The 26,913-nt window shown below is 33.5% G+C and overlaps 1 protein-coding gene across 4 annotated transcripts in view; it reads right to left on the reverse strand.

Annotated features, from left to right (window-relative positions):
• ERBB4 (erb-b2 receptor tyrosine kinase 4) overlaps positions 1-26,913 on the reverse strand; it is a 1,169,745-nt gene that overhangs the window by 741,400 nt on the left and 401,432 nt on the right. For all 4 annotated transcript variants that reach the window (XM_055290486.2, XM_055290484.2, XM_055290487.2 and 1 more), the window contains exon 2: positions 7,860-8,011. In XM_055290486.2, coding sequence (XP_055146461.1) covers positions 7,860-8,011 — 152 coding nt within the window. The remainder of the gene's footprint in view (positions 1-7,859; positions 8,012-26,913) is intronic.

The following is a 26,913-nucleotide window of genomic DNA, read 5'->3' on the forward strand; positions in this document are numbered from 1 at the left end:
TGTAAATTGCATACTTTTTCAAATGTAATACAAGTTCCATGATTAGATTTAGTACAAAATCAAGTTTCAATTTAAAAGCCAGCTGTAAATACACACATACAAAATTGCATATGTATTATATTTAACGGCCTTAGAAACAGCTTTCAGAAACTATCAAAGCTTTGAAAATTCTATTTAACCCAAAATGTCTGCTTTGGCCTAACTGACATGTTACAATATTATTCTCTCTGTGTCCTTTTCAGCATTCTTTATCTCACCCTGCTAAGAGGTCATCATGTTAATGCAGCATCTATATATGTAACATTTTACCATAAAAGCAATTTTAGATGAAATTAAAACAGAAAGAATTAAAGAAAAAGATCCAGCACTATCTCTTTTTAAATGCTTGTTTACCCAACCAATAGTTTCCTGAAGGTACAGTTTCCTTGAATCTAATGATGGTGAAGTCTAAGTATTTCGATGTTGATCTTGTAATCCTCTCTTGCCACCTGTCTCAATTAGTGACATGGAAGAAAAACATAGACTACTGTGCTCAGTGAATAGATAGTTACAGAATACAAATACTTGATATAGAATTCTCATTTACTTGTTCACCATTTGAGTGACAAATATACCACTTCACTATCTTACAAAGTTTTTCAGGAATACAAATTCAGGCTTGTACTCCTACTATACAGCACAATCAAAATGTGTGCACAACTGAAATATGCATGCTGTATCTGAAAATGTTGCACTTAAATCATCATTTTTGGGAAATACGAGATTGTAACTCATGTGGACCAAACGTTATTATGTCATAGATGTTTAATTTAAATGGTGTTTTCCTCTCTAATGTTTCTAAAATATGACAAGTTTTCTCATCCTGATTCTCTCTCTCCAACATAATTTCTGCCACACAAGTCATTCTATCTGGTATTTAATAAGCTAAAAACAAATATAGATGGATGTTGTTAGCTAGTATTTGAACAAACTATTCAGTGAATCATTTTCTAACCCAAAAGAATAAGTATTGTATAAATTATCTATTTATTTTGAAATATGTACTCTTCAATGTAGGGTTTTTCTAAATCATGCTATGGAGCAGACAGCTTAGCCCAGACACAGAGTTAAAAGTATATGAGGAAGATATGGAAAACAGACACAAACATAAAAACCATCCCCCACACTGTTGGATTTAATTCTGGTCATGTGCTTCTAATTGCCAGAGGACAACGAAAAGGAAGCACTGAAGCTAGAAGTAGGCTAAAATGTAAATATTTTAGAATTTCATATTAACGCTCAATGGTTGTTCATCCTTATTGAAAACAGGGAAGGAATAGATCAAGACATGGTTACTTGTTGCAACTTGAAACTCATTGTCAAACATCACTCCTGACTTCATTGTAACAAAACTGTGTTAATGAAGCGGAAGTCTTTGGTTGCAGTAACATTGGCAGTATTTTGCTGTCTGAGTTGCAGCTTTCTCTGCCTTCCTACAAATGTTTGTCATTGGTCAGAAGAGGAATATGCATGAGAAAGAGAATGAAACAGTATAGATCCTTTACTAGCAGTGGAAAAGTAATGCAAATTTTATGTCTTATGAAGAATAGTTGAAAAGCAACATCCTCAGAAGAATCCCATACATATCCTAATAAAAGAGGATGACAGTTCTATAGCATTATAAAATGTTAATTATTAACTAAAGACAAAGGATATATTTGAATTTAAAAATAGGACATTTTCTCTGGTAGAGAAAAATAAACTATTTGCACGATTTCTCCAAAGTTTTGTTTTTAAAAATAGAAATTTTTAGATGGCATTATTTCTTGTACATTCAAAAACAGCCATATAGCTCTGCCAAATATATAATGAAAGCAAATTATGTTTTTCAAATGTGTTACCTTTTCATAATAACATGCGTTTGTTATTCATTATCTGAGAGAAGATATCTTTTTTTATCTTTTTGCTTCAAAAAACTATACTTTCTGACTTTTTCAAAGTCATTGCCTTTTGCTATCAATAGTAGAGTATTAATGTTATTTTAAAAGGTAACTTTATATTTTACTTTAGTTTTATTCATTTATTAGAAATAAAAGACATGTATAATGATTAAAATTTAAGGTTTCTAAACTACAGCATACAGAGTTCCAATGAATTACAGAGTTCCAATGAGTTACAATGATATTGTAACTATTCCACATCCATGCATCAACTGTTAAATACATTTATCTCCTTATAATCTTAATGTACACTATTTCTAAAATAATTTGCACACAACTAAATTCAAGCCACAGATTAAAAATTATTACCTATTACAGCAATGACTGAGGATAGGTGTTAATACTCTCTATATACTCTAAATTTCATAGCATAGTTCTTTACACATAATTGACACATTATAGTTATTGGCTTAAAGTTAATATATAAAACAGAAAATAAATTTAAAATGTAAAAGCTGGCGGGTCAGGCACCTTTTTAGAAACACTGAGTTATTAAGTGCCAGCAGTAGCAAAGAAGACCAATGGAATGACAAAGGAGAGAAAGCTCACAAGAATCCTAATAAGGGTAAAATGTCTAATAGTTCATTCCCATTACTTACTACATTTTGCCTTGTTTTAAAGAGTTCACAAAGTGTAAGACAATAGCGCAAAATCTGTAATTTTTATGCCTTGCTGCTTTCTATTATATGTCTTAACCTTGTGATGGTGATAAAATACATAATAAATAAGTTTTAGGGCCTTTTTCTAGCCAGCAATGTGGTTCCTCGGGAGTTGAATGTTAAACATAGTAAACTGGATTTCTCTTTCCAAAAAGAAATGCAAAAACTGGAGGTTACAAGAAAGCTGGCATGAAAGGTGTTTACAGAGATAAGCATCAAGATTGCTATAATAAAAGCATCTTGAAAAGAATGCATTTAAAAGCATTTCAACAAAATGTATCTAACAAAGATTAAGGAAAGTATCTACAAAACATTAAAATTATTTAAAAGCACATCTTCAATTCAATTGCAAAGGCTTACTTTTGCTGTGTTCTTGAAATCTCAGGAGATGTACTAGACAAGGCATTTTAGTGTAGTAAAAGGAAACAATCTTTTTCTAGTTTAAGGGGGAAAGGGGGAAATTACTATAAAGTTGCAAGAGTAGAGGTGGAAATGGCTGGAATGCAATCAGTCATCAGAAGTAGAGTGGGAAATGGAAATGAATCGTTCCCCAAATTACTATTTGGGGTAAATATTGCTTTTTTCTACTCTGTATCTGTTTCAGTGTGTTGGCTTCATTCTATCTGCACAGCTCTCTCTGGTATCCAAACCACAAGGCAAAAGATGTCTGTGTGGTCGTGGCATTTGAGTAGTCAAGAACCTAAAGGAGAAACTGAATGCTATTGGTGACAATTCCAAATCTTCATGGGAAGGGATTTTGATTGTCTTATTCCCACATACCCGGCCTGTGTGTGACGTCACATTGAAATAACATGACTCACATGTTTATCTAGACAATAGGTCATATATGAAATTGGGGTCTCTAATTTAAGACAAATACTAATTCACTTGTCCATTCAACAAATATTTAATGAATATTTACTATGTCTTATCACTGTCTTAGTCATAAATGTTGAATATGCAGATAGTGAATAAGATAAATGAGGTATCAGGGAAAATTGTCACAATTCATAAAAATTAGAGTGGTTTCATACAAAATAAAACAAATGCCAAAGCAAAACACTACTACCTTGCTAGCTAGAGATGAAAATAGGGATTAAAATCCTTTAAAAACTAAAGTAATTTCTTAAGTTCCAAAAGACAGAAATGAATCCAGAATGAAATTTAAGATCACTACTGATCCTCTAAATACATCCTTTGGGTCACTCTTAGAGGAAGAAAACTGTAAAACCTTTATAAGAAATTTGGTGCATAAATGTAGATGAGAACTATGTCTACAATAGGTAAATACACATTTATTATCCACTCATACAATTTGAAACTTGTAGGAAATAATGGTAAAAACACGATACTTTCTTTACATGGACTCCACTTACTGTAATGTGTTAATACTGGACAGATTACATATTTTGGAGAGAAGCTACTAAGAGCACAAATAAGCCATAATGTGGCTTTAGGAAGGAATGAAATTTTATATTAAATGGAGAGCTTTGTAGCATATTCAAAGGTATAATTTGAAATAATGTATCATCCAATACAGTAGTATTATGAAGATTTTGGCAAATAGTCTCTGCTTTCAGGGCCCAGTAAGAAAAGTAACTACTAATACTGAGCTCACCAAAAAAACAGACAATGGGGCATCCAGAGTATTCTGGTTTTTTTGTTTGTTTGTTTTTGAGATGGAGTCTCGCTCTGTTGCACAGGCTGGAGTGCAGTGGTGTGATCTCGGCTCACTGCAGCCTCCACCTCCTGGATTCTCCTTCCTCAGCCTCCCAAGTACAGACGCTGCAACCACACCTAATTAATTTTTGTATTTTTAGTCGAGACGAGGTTTCACTATGTTGGCCAAGCTGGTCTCAAACTCCTCAAGTGATCTGCCCACCTCAGCCTCTCAAATTGCTGGGATTACAGGCATGAGCCACCACACCTGGTTAAAGAGTATTCTGTTATTGAACTACTTCTTGATCTTACTCTTTTTAATCTCCATTGACTACCTTATCCAATCACAAAATGTTAACTTGTCACTTGGATGCTGATGTCTCCTAAATATCTCCACTATAAGGTTCTCTACCTCTCCAGTGGAGTATTCTATTTCACCTGAAACTTTTTCTTCATCAACACTATACTATAGATTCCCTAGGAGTAGGAGTCACATGTGATTTATTTGCATGTATATTCCTAGTGTCTAAAACAGTACACACTAAGTACACATTTATTAACTCTGATTCAGGGGCTTCCTTCTAAGCCTTATACTACTCCCATTGAAATGCCCTTCTCTTACAACCCACTCACCTCATGAGTTTCTGTTCATTTTCTCAGGATTTAATTCAAGCACTCCTTTGATGAAACTTTTCCTGAATCCTTCAGAATAAGCCAAACTTTTCCAGAATCCTTCAGATAACCCAGCATGTACTCCACCCCTACCATTAACATAGGACCACACCTTCTTTCTGATTCTGGGTTCTTATTTGTGTCTTAGTAATGATAATATTTTATATTTATATATATATATATGTATATAAACTCACACATACACACACACACCCCACACAAAAACACATATATATCACATATAAAACATAATTTATCATATATGCATATATATTCACAAACACATGTATGTAATATGCCTATATATACACACATCTATGTATACAGTACTTATATAGTACATATCTGTTATCCTCGACATGATTTTTGTTGATGCCAAGGACAATAAATGTCATTGTTTACGTGGGATTGCAGATATGTTTTCTAAGGATTAGAAAGGTGTAATACATAAGTACTGCATATGACATGAATGGCTACATGTCATAATATAAATGATTTTTTATAAAAAAGATATGTGGAACAAAAAATAAATTAGGAAACGAAAACTAAGTGCTATTAGAATTATCTTTAAATACGTATATTAAAATAAAGATACGCACATGGATTAGTACAAAGTTTAGATGAACTTTTAGAGATGCTAGTTAGGAACCAAAATTTACTTTTGTAAAAGAAATAGCTTACTTTTTATCCAGGCAGAAATCTTGACCCTCCTTATCTTACTTTTTCCAAATCTGTTCATTCTAATAATGTATCTTACTTTTTAATTCAAAATGGTTTCCAACACAGTATAGACCATATATCAAAAATATCTACATGCTACTTTCATAATGCTAAAGGTTAAATATGGACTAAAGTCTATTTTTTATCATTCCATGCTGTTACCTTATAAGACCATAAGATTTATTATAAAATATATAAAAAGATGTTTTTATGTATTATTTAATATAATGACTGTCATTTACAATAGTCACAACTATTTCTGTTGTCAGTGAAATTTAGTTCCATGTACAGAAAAGTAAAGCAAACATAAGAAGAAAAACAAAGATCTTTAGATTGCATTTTAAAATTTTTCTATTATTCCAATCTAATAGACTGTTTAAATTATTTCCTTTCCCTGCTTCAGAATTCAGCTTTCTTTGTTAGTTTGTCTATTCTATAATGTCATTGAGTTTCTTGCCATATGTTCTAGGATAGCAACGCGCTCCCTTCTTTAAACAACAGCTCCCTCAAAAAGTAAGTTCTTTTGGGCCGGGCGCGGTGGCTCACACCTGAAATCCCAGCACTTTGGGAGGCTGAGGAGGGCGGATTGCCTGAGCTCAGGAGTTTGAGACTATCCTGGCTAACACGGTGAAACTCCCGTCTCCACAAAAGTACAAAAAATTAGCCGGGTGTGGCGGCATGCGCCTGTAATCCCAGGTACTTGGGAGACTGAGGCAGGAGAATTGCTTGAATTCGGGAGGCGGAGGTTGCAGTAAGCCGATATCGCACCCCTGCACTCCAGCTAGGGTGACAGAGCAAGACTCCATCTCAAAAAACAAAAAAAAAAAAGAAAAGAAAAAACAAAAAGTAAGTTCCTTTAAGGCCCTCTAATTCTATGATTCAGATATCCTTTACTATTTTTGATAAACAAAGACATCAAAATTAAACATCATTAATTATTAAAAACTTTTGACACATAACTTAAAGAAACAGAGCTCTATCAGTCAAGTAGAGAATAAGGAAACACCTTCAGTTCATTTGCTTTGCTAGTCCAACTATGAGAGTCGTTTTAAAAATGGTTATCATAAGCCACACAGTGTTATTTATGCTTTGAGGTGGTTCATTTTCTGAGATTGTTACCAATTTTAGACATATTTAGTACATTCAAAATATTTAAATATCACTCCTTTTCACTACTTATCTAAGTATAGCATTATTAAAATTATCATAGATCTCTAAATAATTTACTATCCACTAACTGGCTTACTATATCAGTATTCAAAATATTTAACCTAAATTTATATGAAAGTGCTCCTAAGAAGTTTGTAAAGGTTACCAAAAACAAGATCAAATATATTCTAGGGAAGCTATTATTTAAAATGTATATTAGTAATTCTTGTATAAGCATAAATTCTTAATTGTGCAAAGACACATCCCCATCTCACTTTGTCAAAGGCACCTTCAAGTTCAGATTTTCCCAAACATATTCCAATTAAAGCAAAATTTAAGAAACTATAAGCATTAGCACTAATAGCCAGTTTAACAGCGTATAGATCAATGAAAGCAAAACATAATAATAATAATTTCCAAAAGGACTGATTGAGCAACTTCAAGTATACGTATACACATTTGTATTCATGCATGTATTGATCTATGTAAGTACTCGTGATTTCCTATGAGTCTACTTTAAATAATTTGTAGGTTTTCAAAACCAGACGCTTTTCTTTCCTTTTCTTTCTTTTTTTTTTTTTTTTTTTTTTTTGTTTAATAACAGTGTTAGTCTCCTTATGTGATATAAAATAATCTAAAAGCCTGAAGTGGCAGAAAAGAGGCAGAAATGGAGGCGACTGGCTAAAGTTATCAGTTGTTATCTGATTGGTCCTCTGACTTTCCTAGTTCACCGCTTGTCAGAAAAAGATTCGCTAGATGTCATGTACTACATGGTGACAGAATCTTCTATCAATTTTAGGGCAACAGCAACTGCTTTAAACTCAGGAGCGTCAGTCATTATGGCTTTGTTACTCTTGTTCTTTTCCTGGGTGTGTTTCGCTATCTCTTATCTTTTGCCTACAGTCACAGTGCCTGCCAGGCAGAAGAGCACCCCTTCCAGGTATCAGCACACAGGTCTGCCTATATGCATCGTGACACCACTGTCCACTCACAAAGAAGAGAAAGAAAGCCGCAGCTTTACCCGCAGGAAGGAGAGGTCCCGGTTGTGCTCAATGCTGGTTATCTCCAGGTTGCCCATGACAACCTCACAGTTTTCATAGTACTTGCGCAAGGCTCGGTACTGCTGTTCCAGGTCAGAGAGAGAGCTCAGTTTATTCTCCGTTCCTGCACACACTGCAAAGACAAGAAGATACACGTGAAATTACATAACCTTTATATGATATGCACAATGATAGTATCTTTCTCAAAACTCTCTATTCCACAAGCCTATCCCAGTTCTCTGAATATAAATATTTTGATTGTCATTAAGAGGCATAGACCCACACACTGATGAACAATTTCACTTTCATATTCCCAAATTACATGTGCTAATCACAGAGAGTAGGAAGGCATAGATTCCACAGAAATATATAGCAAGGAGATAAACTTAATCCCATTTGTTATGACCATATAAAGGAAGTAAATACATTTACTTTTATTTAAACATGGTTTTTTTAGGACATATGATTTACTCTGTTTTCTAATTGGGTAATTCTACAAATGTAAATAAATCAAAATCAAAAGATAGTGAAAGTAACAATTTTATTTTAAAATCATAGTTATTGTATAAGGTGTTCCAGCTGAGTAAATTTTTTACTAAATAAACTAGCACCTACAAGACCTCAAACATGTGTTTTTTATTTGTTTTTTAACTTTTATTTTAAGTTCAGGGGTACATGTGCAGGCTTGTTTACATAGGTAAACCTGTGGCATGGGGGTTATTCATACAGATTATTTCATCACCCAGCTATTAAGCCTAGAACCCATTAGTTATTTTTCCTGATCCTCTCCCTCTTCCCATCTTCCATTCTCCAATAGGCCCCAGGGTATGTTTTTCTCCTCTATGTGTCCATGTATTCTCATCATTTAGCTCCCACTTATAAATGAGAACTTGCAGTATTTGGTTTTCTGTTCCTGCTTTAGTTTGCTAAGGATAATAGCTTCTAGCTCCATCCATGTCTCTCCAAAGGACATGATTTCATTCCTTTTTATGGTTGCATAGTATTCCATGGTATATATGTACCAGATTTTCTTTATCCAGTCTATTATTGATGGGCATTTAGGTTGATTCCATGTCTTTTCTATTGGGAATAGTGCTGCAATGAGCATAAACGTGCATGTGTCATTATAATAAAATGATTTATATTCCTTTAGGTATATACCCAGTAATGGGATTGCTAGGTTGAATGGTATTTCTGTCTTTAGGTCTAAATTGAAATATTTGTAAACATATACTACAAACCAGATATGTAAAAAATACAACTTTTATTGTTATCAATTGGAGTATCACTGTATATATTCATGAGTTTCTGAGGTATAATGGACTGATAATAAATAATCTGTCTGCCAAGTTCTATTCCTGTGTGAGCACAGAAGTTTACACAAGTTTTTTGTTTTGTTTTGTTTTGTTTTTTAATTTTGTGGCTGGGCATGGTGGCTCACACCTGTAATCGCAGCACTTTGGGAGGCCGATGCAGTTGTATTACCTGAGGTCAGGAGTTCCCAACCTGGCCAACATGGAAAAACCCTGTCTCTACTAAAAATACAAAAATTAGCTGGGCGTGGTGGCTCATGACTGTAATCCCAGCTACTCGGGGGCCTAAGGCAGGAGAATTGTTTGAATCTGGGAGGCGGAGGTTGCAGTGAGCCAAGATCATGCCACTGCACTGCTAGCCTGGGCAACAGAGTGAGACTTTGTCTCCAAAAAAAAAAAACTGTGTGTGACTTCCAGAAGCCAGATTTTTAGATACTATTCTTATGATTCATATACCTGCCAGAATACAATCTTCACCACTTAATGTACTGACTCTAACCCTAAGTAGACTAAAAATATATATTATAAATCTATTAATAATGGTATGTAAAGAAAATGATTTGGTAAGTTACATAAGATATACTGAATTTAAGGCAAGATACAAAGTGGAGACTGCAAACATACTAGGAACACAGCTTAGTAATAAGGTAATATATACATTCATGTCTTATATACACAGAAGTAAAAAAGATGCCATGATGCCTGATGTTGTTTTCAAAGGGATGAATTCCTGTAGAGGAAGGAAAACACATCTAGATGGGTATAGCCTAATAATTAGGACCACCTTAAAGCCTGTTTTTGCCTATTAACACACCAAAAATAACAAAAATCTTAATCCAAAAATCTTGAAAAATAGTGTATGTCTGTAACCATAGTGGAAATTCATTATAAAAACAAAATCCAAACTTTTAAAGTCTGGATTTCTAACGTTCACCAAAAAGTATATTTTCTAGAAGTACTCTGCTACCAGCTAAATTGTGTGTCCCTAAAAGATACATTGAAGTTCTAATTCCCATTACCTAGAATGTGACCTTATTTGGAAATAGGGTCTTCCTAGATGTAAATCAAATTAAGATGTCATTCAGGTGTTCCCCAATTCAATATAATGATAATAAGACAAGCTTGTTCAACCTGAAGCTATCAGGCCACATGCAACCCAGGATGACTTTGAATGCCGCCCATCACCAATTCATAAACTTTCTTAAAACATTATATTTTTTGCTGGGTGCAGTGGCTCATGTCTGTAATCCCAGAACTTTGGGAGGCCAAGGTGGGCAGATCACGAGTTCAGGAGATCGAGACCATCCTGATCAACATAGTGAAACCCCGTCTCTACTAAAAATACAGAAAATTAGCAGGGCCTGGTGGCGGGTGCCTGTAGTCCCAGCTACTCGGGAGGCTAAGGCAAGAGAATGGCATGAACCCGGGAGGTGGAGCTTGCTGTGAGCCGAGATTGCGCCACTGCACTCCAGCCTGGGTGACAGAGCAAGACTCCGTCTCATAAATAAATAAATATTTAAAAAAACACATTATATTTTTTGAATCAGCTATTGTGAGTGTTAGTGTATTTTATGTGCGACCCAAGACAATTCTTTTTTCAATGTGGACAAGGGAAGCCAAAGATTGGACAGCCCTGATATAGGAAGAGGAAAATACCATGTGCATACAAAGACAATCAGGGAAGAAAGCCCCGTGACTAGAAAGGCAAAGGGTAGAGCTATGTACCTACAAGCCAAGGAATGCCAAAGACTGATGGCCACCACCAGAAGCTAGAGAGTGGCAAGGAAGAATTCCACCTGGAGTTTCAGAGGGAGAATGAGCCTGCTGTCACCTTGATTTTGAACTTCTAACCTCCAGGACAGTAAGAGAATAAATCGCTATTGTTTTAAGCTACCCACAGCGTGGTATGTTGTTACTATTTGTCTCTAAATCCCACATTAAATAAATGTTAAAAATCACTTTCTCTCTCTCCAGGGTCCTATCAGCTTATAACCTCCATGCTACTCTTCCATTGCTCCCTCCAAGCCCTTTATACACCATGCTGGAATTCATTTATTGCCTTTGAGAATGCAGATTTTGTAGAGTGATATGGATGGATGCTATGGCAAATACCTCTAAAATCTTTAATATCCATTTTCCAATTCCTTCATTGTAATAGACTGCACAATTTTTAGCTGGACACATGGTCACCCAAAATAAAGATTATATTTCTCTCCTCCCCTTAGAAGTAAGTTTGGCCAGTGGACTAAGTTCTGACATGTTGCATGACACCTTCCCAGAACTTGATTTCAAACATGGTTGAAGCCTGGCTTTGCCTGGTTTCTTCTTCATAATTTCTTCCAGCCTGATGCCAGAAATGCAGATGTCATGACTAAAACATAAGCCATCATCTTGGACCACAAGAATGAGTTACACATCTTAGAGAAGGCTGAGAACTGAGCTAAAAGGAAGTAGGATTTTCAAGCAATAGATATTTTATGTTGTCATATTATCAATACCATCAAGATAATGATGAATATTGGCCCCACCTGCTAAAATGTTACACACAGAAAGGATTAAATTCTAGTTGTGTTATATGCTTTTGACTTTGAGTAAATTTAACTATTGTGCTTGGTTTGACTGAATTTGCTAAATATATAATGAAATTACAATATCATTCCTAATCTTAATAACATTTTACTGGCTCTGTGGAATGTTCTCTTATTATTAAAACAAACACCCAGGAAGAAATGATATTCAACATAAGCAGGAGAAGAAGAAAAAATTGATTCATGTGCATGTTCCTTATAAATCAAGATCAAAGTCCAATATATTTTTCATTATATATTAAAGGCCCTTTTGGAAAAACCTTAATCCATGATCTTTATTTTATTGCTCCCAGTAAATTTATATAAAATCTTTATAAACTAATAAAATGACTGTTGAGAAAAGGTATTATTATATGAGTTTATGAAATATAGATTTTAATTATCTCAAATTCCAATGAGGATGAACATATTTTAGTACAACCAATTATGGGGATAATATAAGCATCCATTAATAAATTTGCTGCACCATTTCTAAAGTATATCCAATAACACATTGCAACCTATATATAATTTATGTTGTATAGTTTCTCTCAATTGGAAATAATACTCATACTTTAATATTAATATAAAAAATCAATAGGTAATAATCTAAATGAAAATGTTTTCAAAATATTTGGTGTATTCTGACCTTTTCTATAGAAGCTTAAACAACTTTTGAGAGATGCATCTATTACTATAACTGCAATATCTAGGTATTTTTGCATAATTCTCATTCTACATATATAAAAAGGTATACAATATTATATCAAATATAATATAATGTTATACAATAATATTCGAGTCTGGATAGTTACAAATTCATAAGTTCTCATTATTAATATTCATTTAAACATTTGTATAGTATAAATACTTAGGATTTTGTTTAAACTTCTTATAATGAACATATGCTACCCTACATTGCAATAATTCATTTAATTGATATCAGAACAATTATAACTCGTACTCAGAAAATGGCCCTCAACTAAAAAAAATTGCTATTCCTCAATAAATGATCAGGTAAGTTTTGTATAGACCTTCTTAAAATGGAAAATTTGAATAAGTATGTTTAGAAATATTTTTTGACAAAAAAAAGATCCTCCAAAAAACAAAATTAGATTAATCACAATACTCTATTTGCCAAACATTCTAGTCTTTGCAGTTTTTTTACTACATGCTGTTCAATTTAGTAGATAATTTTGTCTCACTGAGGCTTTCATTTATGTTTGATTCAAACTATCTAGAATCCACAGTATATTCATCATAACTTCTATCTTGAAAGACACACTTGATCTTTAAAGAACTGGTTTGGATAGGTTCATAGAAATCATTTGTAGTTGTCTTTGCAGAGCCTCCACTGAGTAACTCACAACTTTCATTTGTCAATTGATTTTACAATCAAGCAATGTATACAAGACAATGCTTAAAACATCAAGTTTCATTGATTTCACAAAGCTGTTTATCAAAACACAATTGAAAAATTGTCTTCAGCAGCCAAAACGAGTTTAACAAAATTCAGCCCGCTTTGTCAATACTATTATAAAGTCCTTAAACTATAAGCCTACAATAGTTCAAGCATCAAAAATCCAAAATTTACATGTGCTCCCTAAAGTTTTCATTCCAAATGTAACTCCAGGAGTAAAGCTATATGTGAGGTCCTAATAAAATCCTCAATTATTCTATTTAGTATTGATTCTGTTACAAATGTTGCTATACTTCCAAACACAGCCTTTTTTATTTTTCTTAAGATTTATATCCAACAGTGTGTGAGCCATATAACCCTCATTCAGTAAAAAAGTAAAAAGTTGGTAGCAATATAAAAAGGTTGGTTAACAGTGTATTAATTTGATTCATGGGGAAACACATTAAAAGTAAAATAATGAAACCTTAACAATATCTATATTAAAACTAAAAATTAATTATAGCCTCCAAGCTTGTTCTGGCTATGAAATCAGCACTCTATTTGCTTACAAAGAAAAGAGGATGGGAATTAAAAAAAGAGAATTACCTAACTCTCAAATCAAATGCCTATTGCGAGATATCAGTTTATCAATTAAGAAATGAATAATTATTTATTTGGCATCTACTCTTCTCCAAGTGTCATGAAAAAATAATTACTGAGAAAAATTTCCAAGTTGTTTCATAGAGGCTTGTATAGTTTTACAAGGCACATAGCAAGGAAAGCAGTGAACAGTATATTTAAGTCATGTATATATTGTGTGTGCATAATTCAAAGGCTGGCTACATAAAATATGGAACTTGATAAAAAATTCTTTTGCTGATTTAACATCAATAAGTACTTTCCTTTTCAGAAATGTTAATAAATGCACCTTGGATTAATGCATATTGTTGGGTATTAAAAAATCTAGCATTGTAGTAAACATCAAAATACAAAATATTGAAGACCACATAAGAGGCAATAACTATTTCCAGTGACTATTAATGAATGCTATTATAGTTATGCAGAGGTGGCAAGTTTTGTTATCTCTATGTTCAAAATACATCTCCAAATGGGTCCAAACTTGTCACTTCCACTGCTATAGTCATTTAATCCAAAACACTGCTATCCCTTCCCTGGACTTACACAGCGGCCTCCCAACTAATGTCCAGGATTTCCTATTTGCCCCCATTAATTAATTCTCAACCCAGAGAACAGAATAATATTTTTAAAAATATAAATCATTCATGTCACTAAAAACACCCTTTGGCGTCTCATTAAACTTACTGTAAAATCCAAACTCTTTATTTTTTTTTATTTTTATTTTTTTTGAGACAGAGTCTCGCTCTGTGGCCCAGGCTGGAGTGCAGTGGCGCGATCTCGGCTTACTGCAAGCTCTGCCTCCCGGGTTCAAGCAATTCTCCTGCCTCAGCCTCTCCGAGTAGCTAGGACTACAGGCGCCCGCCACCACGCCCAGCTAATTTTTTTGTATTTTTAGTAGAGACGGGGTTTCACCGTGGTCTCGATCTCCTGACCTCGTGATCCGCCCGCCTCAGCCTCCCAAAGTGCTGGGATTACAAGCGTGAGCCACCGCGCCCGGCCTTTAGCTTGTAAGAATCTGTCATCATCTTTTCTCAAATGTCATTCCTTCGGAAAAGCCTTCTCTGACCACCTTATTTAAATAAGTACGGGGTTTCCAAACATTGTGCTCTACCAGGAGACACAACAGTTATTCCATTGAATTGGAATTGACTGCCGTGCAGCCACTTTGGGCTCCTCATTCCTCTGAATCAATAGGCAAAGAAAGGATTTGGTAAGCTGGCTGGGATAATTGATCCTGACCACTAAGGATAGTAGCAGATTCTCTCAATATTACTACTCCACAATGGAGGTAATAAGGAAGAGTACGTCTCTAATACAGGACTTTCCTGTGGGTGTCTCTTAATATTATCATGCCCAGTGATGAAATTCAATGGAAAACTACAACCACCCAATCAAAGCAGTACTAGTACGGTCCGATGCATTTTGCAATGAATATTTGTGTCACCTCAACAGCTAAAGAACCATAACCAACTGAGGTGCTTGCTGAAGGCAAAGGGAGTATGAAATGGGTAGTAGAGAAAGGTAGTTATAAATACCTGCTATGATCATGTGACCATTGACAGAAATGGTCACTGTAATTGCCATAAGTATTTATTCCTTTTTATGTTATGAATACATTTGGTGTGTGGGTGTGTCTGTTTTTGCTCTATTTCCTTATCATGAAACATAAGATGTATTACTTTATGTCATAATATTTCAGTATTCTTAATTTTACACAATAGTATTTAAGTTATAGGATATCAAGGAGAAAAGCAAACATCGAAAAAGACTTCACCATCTCGTCTGGGGACAAAGTTAGTGCATTTTTGGTTGTAGGCATAATAGTTGCATCATGTTAAATGAAATCATTTACCTTTTATTGTCTTTATTTGGAGATTAAGTACAGATTAAGGAGATGCATAAGGGTGCTATGCTGACAAGGGATGGGCTTGTGATGGTTAATTTTATATGTCACTTGATTGGGCCACAGGATGCCCAGAATGCTGGCTAAACATTATTTCTGAGTGTATCCGTAAGGGCGTTTTCAGAAAAGACTAACATTGAATTTGTGTACTGAGTAGAACACATGGCTCTCCCCAGTGTGGGTGAGTATTTTCCATTCTGTTGCAGGCATGGACAGAATAAAAAAGCAGACGAAAATGGAATTTTCTCTCTGCCTGACTGCTTGAACTGAGACATAGATCTCCAGCCCTTAGCACTTTAGGTTCTTAAGTCTTCATATCCAAACTGGAATCTACACCATTGGCACTCTAACTCTCAGGCCTTTAAACTATAACACTAGCTTTTTGGGGTCTCTAGCTTGCAGATGGCAGATTGTGAGACTTCTCAGCCTCCATAATTGTATAAACCAAGACTATATAGTACATTTTAAATAAATATCCCTGTGTGTGTGTGCTATATATAGCATATATATGTGTGTGTATATATACTTGTATATATATGCTATCTGTGCATTCCATGGCCCAAACAAATTGACATAGAAAATTAACTATCATAAGCCCATCCATTGTTAACTCGGCCCACATACACAACTTCTTAATCTGTACTTAATCTCCGAATAAAGAAAATAACAGGTCATACTTCCACGTAACATGATACAACTATTGTATCTACAACCCAAAATGCACTAACTCCTTCCTTGGGAGAGAAGGTAAAGTCCTTTCTTTGTGTTTGCTCTTTTTGATCCTGTAACTTAAATCTTTTTGGTTCTGTTTCTCTGGGGAACCCTGAGAAACACATTCATGTTTATTCATTCTCCACACAGAGGCCAGAATGTTTTTTTCAAAAATGTAAATTGTTCATGTCACTCCCCTACTGAGAACACCCCTTGGCTTCTAATTGCACTGACTATAAAATCCAAAGTTCTTAGAGCCTGTAAGAGCTTGTATTTAAGCATTTGCTCAAATGTCACCTTTTCAAAACAGCGTTTTCTGACCACCTTATCTAAAATAGACATCAGGTTCCCATACATTGTGTTCTGCTTTCTTTTCATTTTGGTGTTTCTTTTTTTCGCTATGTGAATTTACATTATACATCTGTAAGTTTACCTTTTTATGATATGTCTCCACATTAGAATGCAAGTCTCATAAGAGATAGGCCGTTTGTCTGCTCAGCACCTCAGAAAGCAGGCATATAGCAGATGTTCAGTAAACATCAGCAAAACAGGCATAGATGTTCAGTAAACATTTTTTAAATAAATATATGGACGTCAGAGTCATTGAGAACTAGAATGAAAAAAAAAAGGTAAAGAATATATATAAAGGAAGGCCAGGTGTGGTGGCTCACGCCTGAAATGCCAACATTTTTGGAGGCTGAGGCCAGAGGATTGCTTGAGGTCAGGATACCAGCCTAGATAACAAAGTGAGACCCTTTCCCTACAAAACCTTTTTAAAAATTAAGAAAATAAAAATAAAAGAGAACTACAGCGGAGCCAGAATCAAACACTGGTTCCTCCATTTTTAAAAGCTGAATGAACTTGAGCAAATCACTTCATCACTTTGAGTCTTCGTTTCCCTGTCTACAAAGTAAGGTTTTATGCTGAGTGTTATTTGTAAATCCAGCTTAATTGTTATGAGCACAACATTTCTAGGATAATTTTTTTCAATTGATGGGTAATAGTCATTCCTATCTTTTTTCTAACCTTCATGGAAATGCTTCCCTTAACTCAGCATATGTTTCATCATGTTATATATTCTAGAATTCTACTTTAAAACAAGGGATTTTATTTCAGACTTGAATATTGTAATTTATCATACACTTTTTCACAGTTTTCAGAAGTTTTTTTTTAAATCTTATTAGGGTAAATTATTGATAAATTGCAATTATTAAACCACCTTTATATTCTTGAATGAATCATATACAATGATAATGCATTACTCTATTAGTATAATTCTGGATTTTATTGCTCTTATTCATTTGTACTGGTATTTTTTAATATAAAAAATTTGTATCAATGTTTTAAAATATCTTTATCAGATGTGATTAGGGCCAAAAGAGTTTAAAAATTGAAACAAATTTATATTTCAGAAATTTCATATTCTACATAATTAAATGTATTAAAGAAAAAACTATTAATAGCAAAATAGGAAATGTGTTTCATAATTATCATTACATAAAACTAGACATATTTTTCAGTGTAAAAATTGATATCCCTTTCAAAAAATCCTATTACGTATTATATGAATCTTTATCTTCTACCACTGTTTTATTGACTCCCAAAGTGATAAAACGTAGAGACTGCTGAAATTAACTAAACACTTTCTTTTTTTTTTTTTTTTTTTTGAGATGGAGTCTTGCTCTGTTGCCCAGACTGGTGCAATCTCGGCTTACTGCAAGCTCGGCCTCCAGGGTTCATGCCATTCTCCTGCCTCAGCCTCCCCAAGAGCTGGGACTACAGGCGCCCACCACCACGCCCGGCTAATTTTTTTTTGTATTTTTAGTAGGGATGGGGTTTCACCATGTTAGCCAGGATGGTCTCGATCTCCTGACCTTGTGATCCGCCCGCCTCAGCCTCCCAAAGTGCTGGGATTACAGGCGTGAGCCACTGCGCCCGGCCTACTAAACACTTTCTAAACAATCCTTGAGCCTAATGAAAAGAACTTTTGGCATTGTAGACCTTTACTAATAGATTTGTACCTATGGAAGACATAGGTATTCGATACCACAGACAGATGAAAGATAAATCAATATATTATATATACTCCTATCTGCTGATCTATCTAAAACTGAATTGATCTGTACTTTACCTCTTTTGTTGACTTACAATAGTCTTTAAGAGCCCTCAAAATTCTTAAGTGCAGCTACTATATAGTGTGAGGGAAAATAACCTCGTAACTGAAAACTAAAAAAACTGATGTGTATCAAAATTATACATGATTATCTTCTATGAGTAATATGGTTTTTGAGTAGTCTACCTTGATTTAGTCTTCCCAATATAAACATTTATCTTTGTAAATTTTTGTACTTTGTATTTCAAAGATGAGCTTGGTAAAATTAAAAAATTGCAAATGATTTTTAATGCATCATATCAAATATCAACAACTTAAAACTGCATATATATATATTCTTAGTCTTTATTGTTTCCCTGTCTTCAAATATTTTTTCTTAGTTTTTATTTCATAACATTTCTATGTTGAAAATAGAAAAAATAGAAAGGCTTTACAGATTTAGAAATTACATTTCTGTCATCTATACATACTTGGATGAAATAATAGGATCACAGAAATACAATTGTCAGAAATGTAATATTCCCTTTACCACATTTTGCCACTATTATCTGCCTGCCCTCTTTATCCCTCCCTCATACAAAGTCCTTCTTATTTACTTTGTAGTATTTCATTTTCTGTGAAAGTGCTAGGTCCTTAACTTTAATGTAGGTACTGGACTTGACAAGCAATTAAAACAAACAATTTCCACTCATCAAGGCTTGCCAAGTTAGTCATCTGCCATCTGCCCCCTCATCTGGCTCTCCTTGAGGTCTTGCTGTGAATCTGGATACACTTTCACAGATTAAGAGGGACAGTGCAAACCTCCAAGCTGGTAAAATGCCAGTGGGAGCTAAGCATGTAAACATTAGCAAACATCTTTCTTCTCTAGATTATCATGCCTTCAACCATCCCCTCGTGTCTAATAAAAACCAGCCTGATTGTGATGCCTTATCACTATGAGACCTTTGCCATTCACTGTAATTAAAGTGGCAGTGTGTGGGATATTTTTCCTGTTAGAAGAATTTACAAGAAGGAATTAGACTAGATGTTCCTAATATGATACTATGCTCACATATCAAGGTTGATTTCTTAAGCATTGATAAAGATGTGCACATTAAGAAATGGACTATGGCCTTTCTCTTGCATTGGTTTCAGAGTGAGACTTCCTTTTTCATTCCTTTCATCAGCTAATGTTTACTTGACTAATAATATGCAATAGGCACTTTCTAGGGTAAATGTTCAATCAGCTTACACTAGTAATGGGCAAAAATGAGAAATAGCAAGAGTGAAACATTGTACTATTGTCACCCCATGCCTGTTTTTAAGGTCTCTCTTCCTTCAAAGCATTCTCCAACCCAGGGCTACTCTTGGGCAATAGGTACCTTCATGCAAATGCACTAGGGTGGCACTCTTTTAAGTGAAACAAACTCCATGAGGGGCACATGACCTGGACATCACAATATGCACTGCATTTTATCCCCATCTGTTCCCTAGTACATGAGTATGTTTGCAGTGATGAGCTTGCATAATTGTAAACAGACGCTCTGGTTCACTCCACTGTTCCGAGTTACCAGTCCAAACTTGCTCATTCAGGGTAAAGTTGTGTCTAAATTAATGACCCTTTTAAAATTAAAAGAAAAGTCGGTGAATGTTAGACTTGGAGTGAGAAGAAGGGGTGTGGCAAACAACATTTTTGACTGACAGTCTTTACTATTATCTGCAGATGATTTACATATAAAGCCTAATCCAAGATCACCTTCTAACAAAGTTTTCTGGGATGTTTTAAAACCCAATTCATAATCACATTATTCTCTTGGATAAAAAACAAAAAGCACCCACCTGATACTAATATAGACTAGATTATAAAATATATTATTATAATTTATTTTAAATTGTTTTCTTGTGCCCAAACACTATTATTCTAGAAACTAGATTCTATAATCTCCAGTGGGTTGGTCTCTCTAAAACATTCAGATGAGTAGTGGGTTGTTATTTTTACAACATAATCATACTTGCAAGTACAGTCACAATCAACTTTCCTTTTTTTAACTTTTATTTTAAGTTCCAGGGCACATATGCAGGTTTTTCACATTGGTAAACTTGTGTCATGGGGGTTTGTTGTACAGATTATTTCATCATCCAGGTATTAAGCTTAGTACACATTAGTTATTTTTTCTGATCCTCTCTCTCTTCCCACTCTCACCCACCAATAGGCCCCAGTGTGTACTGTTCCCCTCTGTGTGTCCATGTGTTCTCATTATTTTGCTCCCACTTATAAGTGAGAACATGCAGTAGTTGGTTTTCTGTTCCTGTGTTGGTATGCTAGGGATAATGGTCTCCAGCTCCATCCATGTCTCTGCCAAGGACACGATCTTGTTCTTTTTTGTAGCTGCATAGTATTCCATGGTGTATATGTACATTTTCTTTATGCAGTCTATTATTAATGGGCATTTAGGTTGATCCCATGTATTTGCTATTGTGAACAGTACTGCAGTGAACATACACATACATGTGTCTTTTTAACAGAATGATTTATATTCCTCTGGGCATATACCCAGTAATGCGATTGCTGGATTAAATGGTATTTCTGTTTTAGGTCTTTGAGGAATCAACACACTGTCTTCCAAAATGGTTAAACAAATTTATACTCCCACCAACAGTGTATAAGCACTCCTCCTGCTCAGCACCAGAAGAAACTATCAACAGAATAAACAACACACTTTCAAGTACTAACTGTAATTGGGTGTTTGATAAGGAGACAGCCACCACTAGAGAAATAGCTGTCATTCATTTATTTGTTCTGTCATGTATTTATTCAATAAGTGGTTACTGGAAAACAATACATGGGGCTCTGGGTTATCTGTAAAAGGAAAAATAAATGCAATCTGTATCACAGATTTATAACATTTTACATTCTAAGATAAATCCTCTGTAGAATTTTTAGAAATAATAATAGTATACAAATTTAGTTAAGCTGCTAATAAATATAAATAATTTTATCTGACTTTGATTCACTGCTACTGAACAAGACCCACAATCAAAGTCAAAATTCATTTTACCCACAATAAAATATAAAACAGAGCCCTTCTCACCTACCACACATACAAAATATATATAGTTTTATATAAAAGTTAGACATCACTTGTAAGAAGAAATTTCCTGGGCATAACAGTAGTCAATGATGTTACCAATCTACTCATCAGCATCTACAATGGAAGAAATATCATACCTTATGCTATGGTATGAATGTTTGCCCCATCCAAAACAGGTTGAAACTTAATCCCCAATGGAGCAGTATCAAGGGTCTGTTAAAAATTCAGTTTGGCATTCGGTAGCCTTCTTGCCATGTGATACCCTCTGCTGCCTCAGGACCCTTCAAACAGTCTCCACCAAGAAGACCCTCACCAGATGCAGCTCCTCAATCTTGAACTTTCTAGCCTCCAGAATTATAAGAAACACAATTTTTTTCTTTATAAATTACTCAGTCTCAGGCATTCAGCTATAGCAACAGAAAAAGGAGTAGGATACCTTACAAATGTTTTATTCAGTTAGCCAGTTTAGTGTATATCTTTTAGTATATCTTTTCCTAGGTCCTCATTCACTTGTCTAAAAGGATAAGGAAAAATTGCTCTGACACAGACCGGATACACATATTATTGAAAACTATTCCATTTTAGGCTGATTTTCAATTAAGTCTCCATTCTAAATTACTTAATAACAATATGATTGAACATGTTGTGGGTATTGTTTTTAGTCTTTTTTCATTCTATTTAATTCAGAAATGTGATATTATAGTTAATAGTTAATATTACTACCAAATTCCCTACTCACTTCACACTACTATGGGTAAGTAAATGGGACTTCAGACATCACATGGATAGTTCCTTAATTTGGAATGTTTTCCCATAAAGTTTCACTAATCTTCGGATTTAAAAATCTGATATCCTATTCGTGGGCTTTATTATAACAGAGTAGCATGTTATAATACAAAACCTATGATAAGAGATTGAAAGTAAAAGTCCGACCTTTTAATGGAATTCACATTATTCACTATGACACATAAAGAAGAGCCAAGGTGACATTTAGCAAATTTTGTAAGTATTAGAGATGAACTCAGAAATGTCTTCTACATTTAAGAGCAATATTTAAAACAAACACACACACACACGCACGCGTGCACATACACATACATAGGGATACAATATTTGCTAGTATACAATATTTGCATTTTTATGTTACAGTGATAACACGAAAATGCATTACAAAGTTCCTTAATTTATTTTATCTAAGATAATTTGGCAATAAAGGTATCAAAAATATACCACTCAGTACTAAAAATATCTCATATCACACTAACAATAATAGAAATTCTATAGCATCAGGTTCAATTTTTTAAAAAGTAGAGAATAATTGATGATTTTTTTCCTTATATAAGATATGACTAGTAACTTATGACTAGTAAAAGATTACGGCTAGTAAAAGAAAAAAAATTTCAATTGTATGTTTTAAATCATGTAATACTTGCATAGTTATTTTTAAATTAATGTGAATTTCTGAGAGTCTGAATTATATATTTTGTAGCTGACAAGCTTCATATGTGCAAAACATATTTTCTAGCAGGTAAATACAATTTTAAACTAAATCACTTACTGTTCACATAGAGATATAGGTGGAAAAGAAAACATACACTAACTTCTATTTTTAATCCTGTCACAGCACGAATCTGATCAATTTTTAAAATTTGAAGCATACCTTTTCTGAACATGACTCATTTCCAGTTCCTGACACAAAAGTAATATGCACTTTATGATAAATTATATAAATATCTTTTTTATTATAGAATTCAAGTTTCTACTGATATTATTTACCAGGATAAAATACAATCAATTAGTTGTTACATTCTTTGTAAATGTTCATTTTTTTCAGATGCATTTACCACCTGATTATAACTTGTAAAGAAGACTTAATGCGAGTCAAATAATGACTATAGAATCTGGTTATAAAATGTATTAACTGTTTGAGAAACAAGATCCATGCAGTTGCATCATTTTTTATTGTTCTGGTCTCAAAAACTAAACTAAACTAAAATAATAACACTTAAAACAGTCAATTCTTTGCAAAGATACTTTTTAAGAATATATGGGTTTATGTATATGCGTATATACATAAAAATATTAGCTGGGAAGAAAAAACAATAATATGTTGCAAATGGTTTTCTCCAATCAATAGATTTCTGGGTATGAGATATATAAACATATATACTAATATCTATATATTTATATATCTATAGTAATATCTATATACATTTATATATGTTATATATACATATCATGTATATTTGTCCTGTCATTTCTAAATTTATACTAGTTTTAAGTATTGTAAATGTAAAAAGTACATTTTATTTTTTAAAACTTTTTTTTAATTTTAGGAAAGGGTAAATAGACAAGCATTCTATAATATGCCATTTCTTTATAGGAATGTGTATGCTAACCAAATTACTATCAATACTTTTGATAATTTTGTAATTTTAATAGAACATTATTTTAGATACAAACATGAATTTATTTTTGATGTAAACAGTTAAGAAACTTTATTTTAAAATATCTAAAATAAAAGTAAAAAAGAATATATTCCTTAAAAAGTTGAGTGTAAGACTGATCTACTCATCTATAAAGTTGCTCTACAAAGTTCAAAAACAAACCAATTTCCCACCTGAATAGACTAGGAAACATGAGTGTGTGTGTGTGTGTGTGTGTGTGTGTGTGTGTGTGTGTGTAGAGGGGAGTATTTAAGTTAATATAATAATTTCTGTGTATGCTCTAGGTTCTTTTCTAGTTCATGCAATTTGATATACAAAATTGTATAATATTGTTTCTATTTTACTAGTAATTTATCTCTTCTGATCTCATATTTTAAATTATATTACTGTCTGTATATAACTATTATATAACTAATGTCTATAACTACTTGTTTTGAATTATTTAGGTTCAATAGTAGTATATTTCCGTCAAGTAAAAATGCCATAAACAAGATGAAATACTTATATGCTGAAGACACATTACCTTTTATAAATTTGGAACTACAGCGTTGTACTCTTAATAGTTATGCATTATATTAAAAGTCCATGACAGATGATATGGGTGATAGTCTTTACGTATTTACAACACATAAAAAGAATTTTATAGTACAATCTCAATGAGTACCAACCATTTTATTAATGAAGAAATTTGGCTCCCTGGTTCCCTCCATTTGTTACCCATTCCCTTCTCATTTTTTATTCCACAACGTGTAAGAAAATAGGTGCAAGTTTCTAAAAATATCACTTCTTAGAAATACAAACAGGCTTCAATCAAGTGAGTGCATGTAGAAAGGCTGCTCCAACAGTACAATTTTTAAGATAGATTTTTTTCTTTTTTAAAAATAGAAAAACATTTCTAAAAGTTTATCCACTCCTTCCCTCCAATTTCCTTCAGCCTCTAATCTCATTTTAATAAATGGCACCCCTTTCACTAACTCAGGCAAAAATCTAGTCAGTCAACTGTTCTCTCTTTCCATAACCCAGTTATAAAAGCCACAAAACCATATGCAAATCCATCAGCTCTTTCTTCAGAATATCTATCAGCTCCACCTGGCTATCTCTATTTCAAGTCACTATTTGAATATTGCCATGTCTTTCCATCTGATGTCCCTGCTTTTCTTCTTGTCTTCGTCGAGTACATTTTATACCAAATATAAAACAATTTTACATCTTTGAACCTATAAATCAGATCATTAATCTTCTTTGCTCAAATATCTCCAATGGTTTCTCATATCAATCAGAATAAAATTAAAAGTCCTTATCTAGACCTACTACAAGGCACTTAGACCATCTATCTGCTACTTTTCTGATATCATCTCCTAGGATGTTTCACTTACTCAGATCTGGCCACAGGGGCCACCTTACTTGTCTTTGAACATTGCTATAAAAGTTTCAAAATGCTGATTATCAATTTATGGATTTATCTTGTGCACCAGTAACAGACTAGCATTGACCTGTGTATGGCCCTTTGAGTAGCATAATTTCAAAACGTTATTTTTTTTTTATCACTTATCACCAGCTGCCATATTATATCTTCATTTACAATGTAAGCTCCATGAGGGTAGGAACTCTGTTTTGTTCATTACTATATTTATAGCATTTGGAAGTACTTGACCCATAGTAGGTACTCAAATATTTAATGAATGAATGGATGGATGGATGGAGGGATGGATGGACGCATAAATGAATGACTGTTGATATTTTGGAATTCTGGCTAGAATTCCTCATTCATATATAACCCAAATGTTATTTTTGATGCTCAGAATGTTAGGACAAGAAAGATCTTCAGAGATCATTAAGTCCAGATTATGCATATAGAGGAGAAAACAGCATTCAAGAAAAGTTAAAGAACTCAGAAAAGGTCAAACAGTTAAATAAAGGACACATTATATATATATATATATATATATATATATATATATATATATTATATAAAAATATATATAATATATAATCCTCAATTATATAATTATATAACTCTAATATAGAAATATAGAGAACATGAATTCTCAAACGTTACAGACAGAAATGGAATGAGACTCTTCATTTAGGCTATATTCACATGGCACAATGCCTCATGTTCTGCTGAGAGCTTTCATGAAACTGTCCACCTTTATGGAAAGGACTCCCAAACAAAATGTTACACTGCCAGCAGAAAAACTGTACTGTAAAACTTGGCAGGGTGCTTAAGAACATTTGGCTAAACAGCACTAGTTGCCTATGTAATTGGAAAATAGATGTTTAGGAACATCTTTATTTTTTTTTTTCAAGTCCTGGCTGAAGCAAGTTAAATGTGGCTTGTTAAAAGGAAACTTTTTGAAGAGTCATTTTAACAAAAGCATGTGTCATATGTATACAGACGCTAACCAACATCATATGATAAACATAATCCTCAAAAATTTTCAAATCAAATTACATATTTCAAGTCATATTTTAATGTACTATTGAAACTTTAAAAATATCTCATTGTGATTATTTTGCAAACAATCTTTTTGTAATGGAAAAATCACCTCATAATTTAACTGTTTTGTCAATTCAGATTTCAAAGATCATGCTTGCTTATATATATTAACACCTGGAGTTGCACCTAACAATTGTATGCCAATTTACTGTCAGTGTATTATAATATTAAATTATTATTATAGCTATTATTATGGTTAATAATAAAGTGTTGAATAATTTACAAAGCAGTTTTTTCCTATTAACTTCTTTGATCCTAAATTATCTAAGAGATGGTTATAAAAGCCAAAATTATTAGAATAATTGCCAGGAATTCAAATTTTGGGTATCCTGGAAAAGAGGAACTTCTGAGAAATGTTCTAAAATTCTTCAC

Source organism: Symphalangus syndactylus, chromosome 8, assembly GCF_028878055.3.
Source record: "Symphalangus syndactylus isolate Jambi chromosome 8, NHGRI_mSymSyn1-v2.1_pri, whole genome shotgun sequence".
Taxonomy (NCBI): Eukaryota; Metazoa; Chordata; class Mammalia; order Primates; family Hylobatidae; genus Symphalangus; species Symphalangus syndactylus.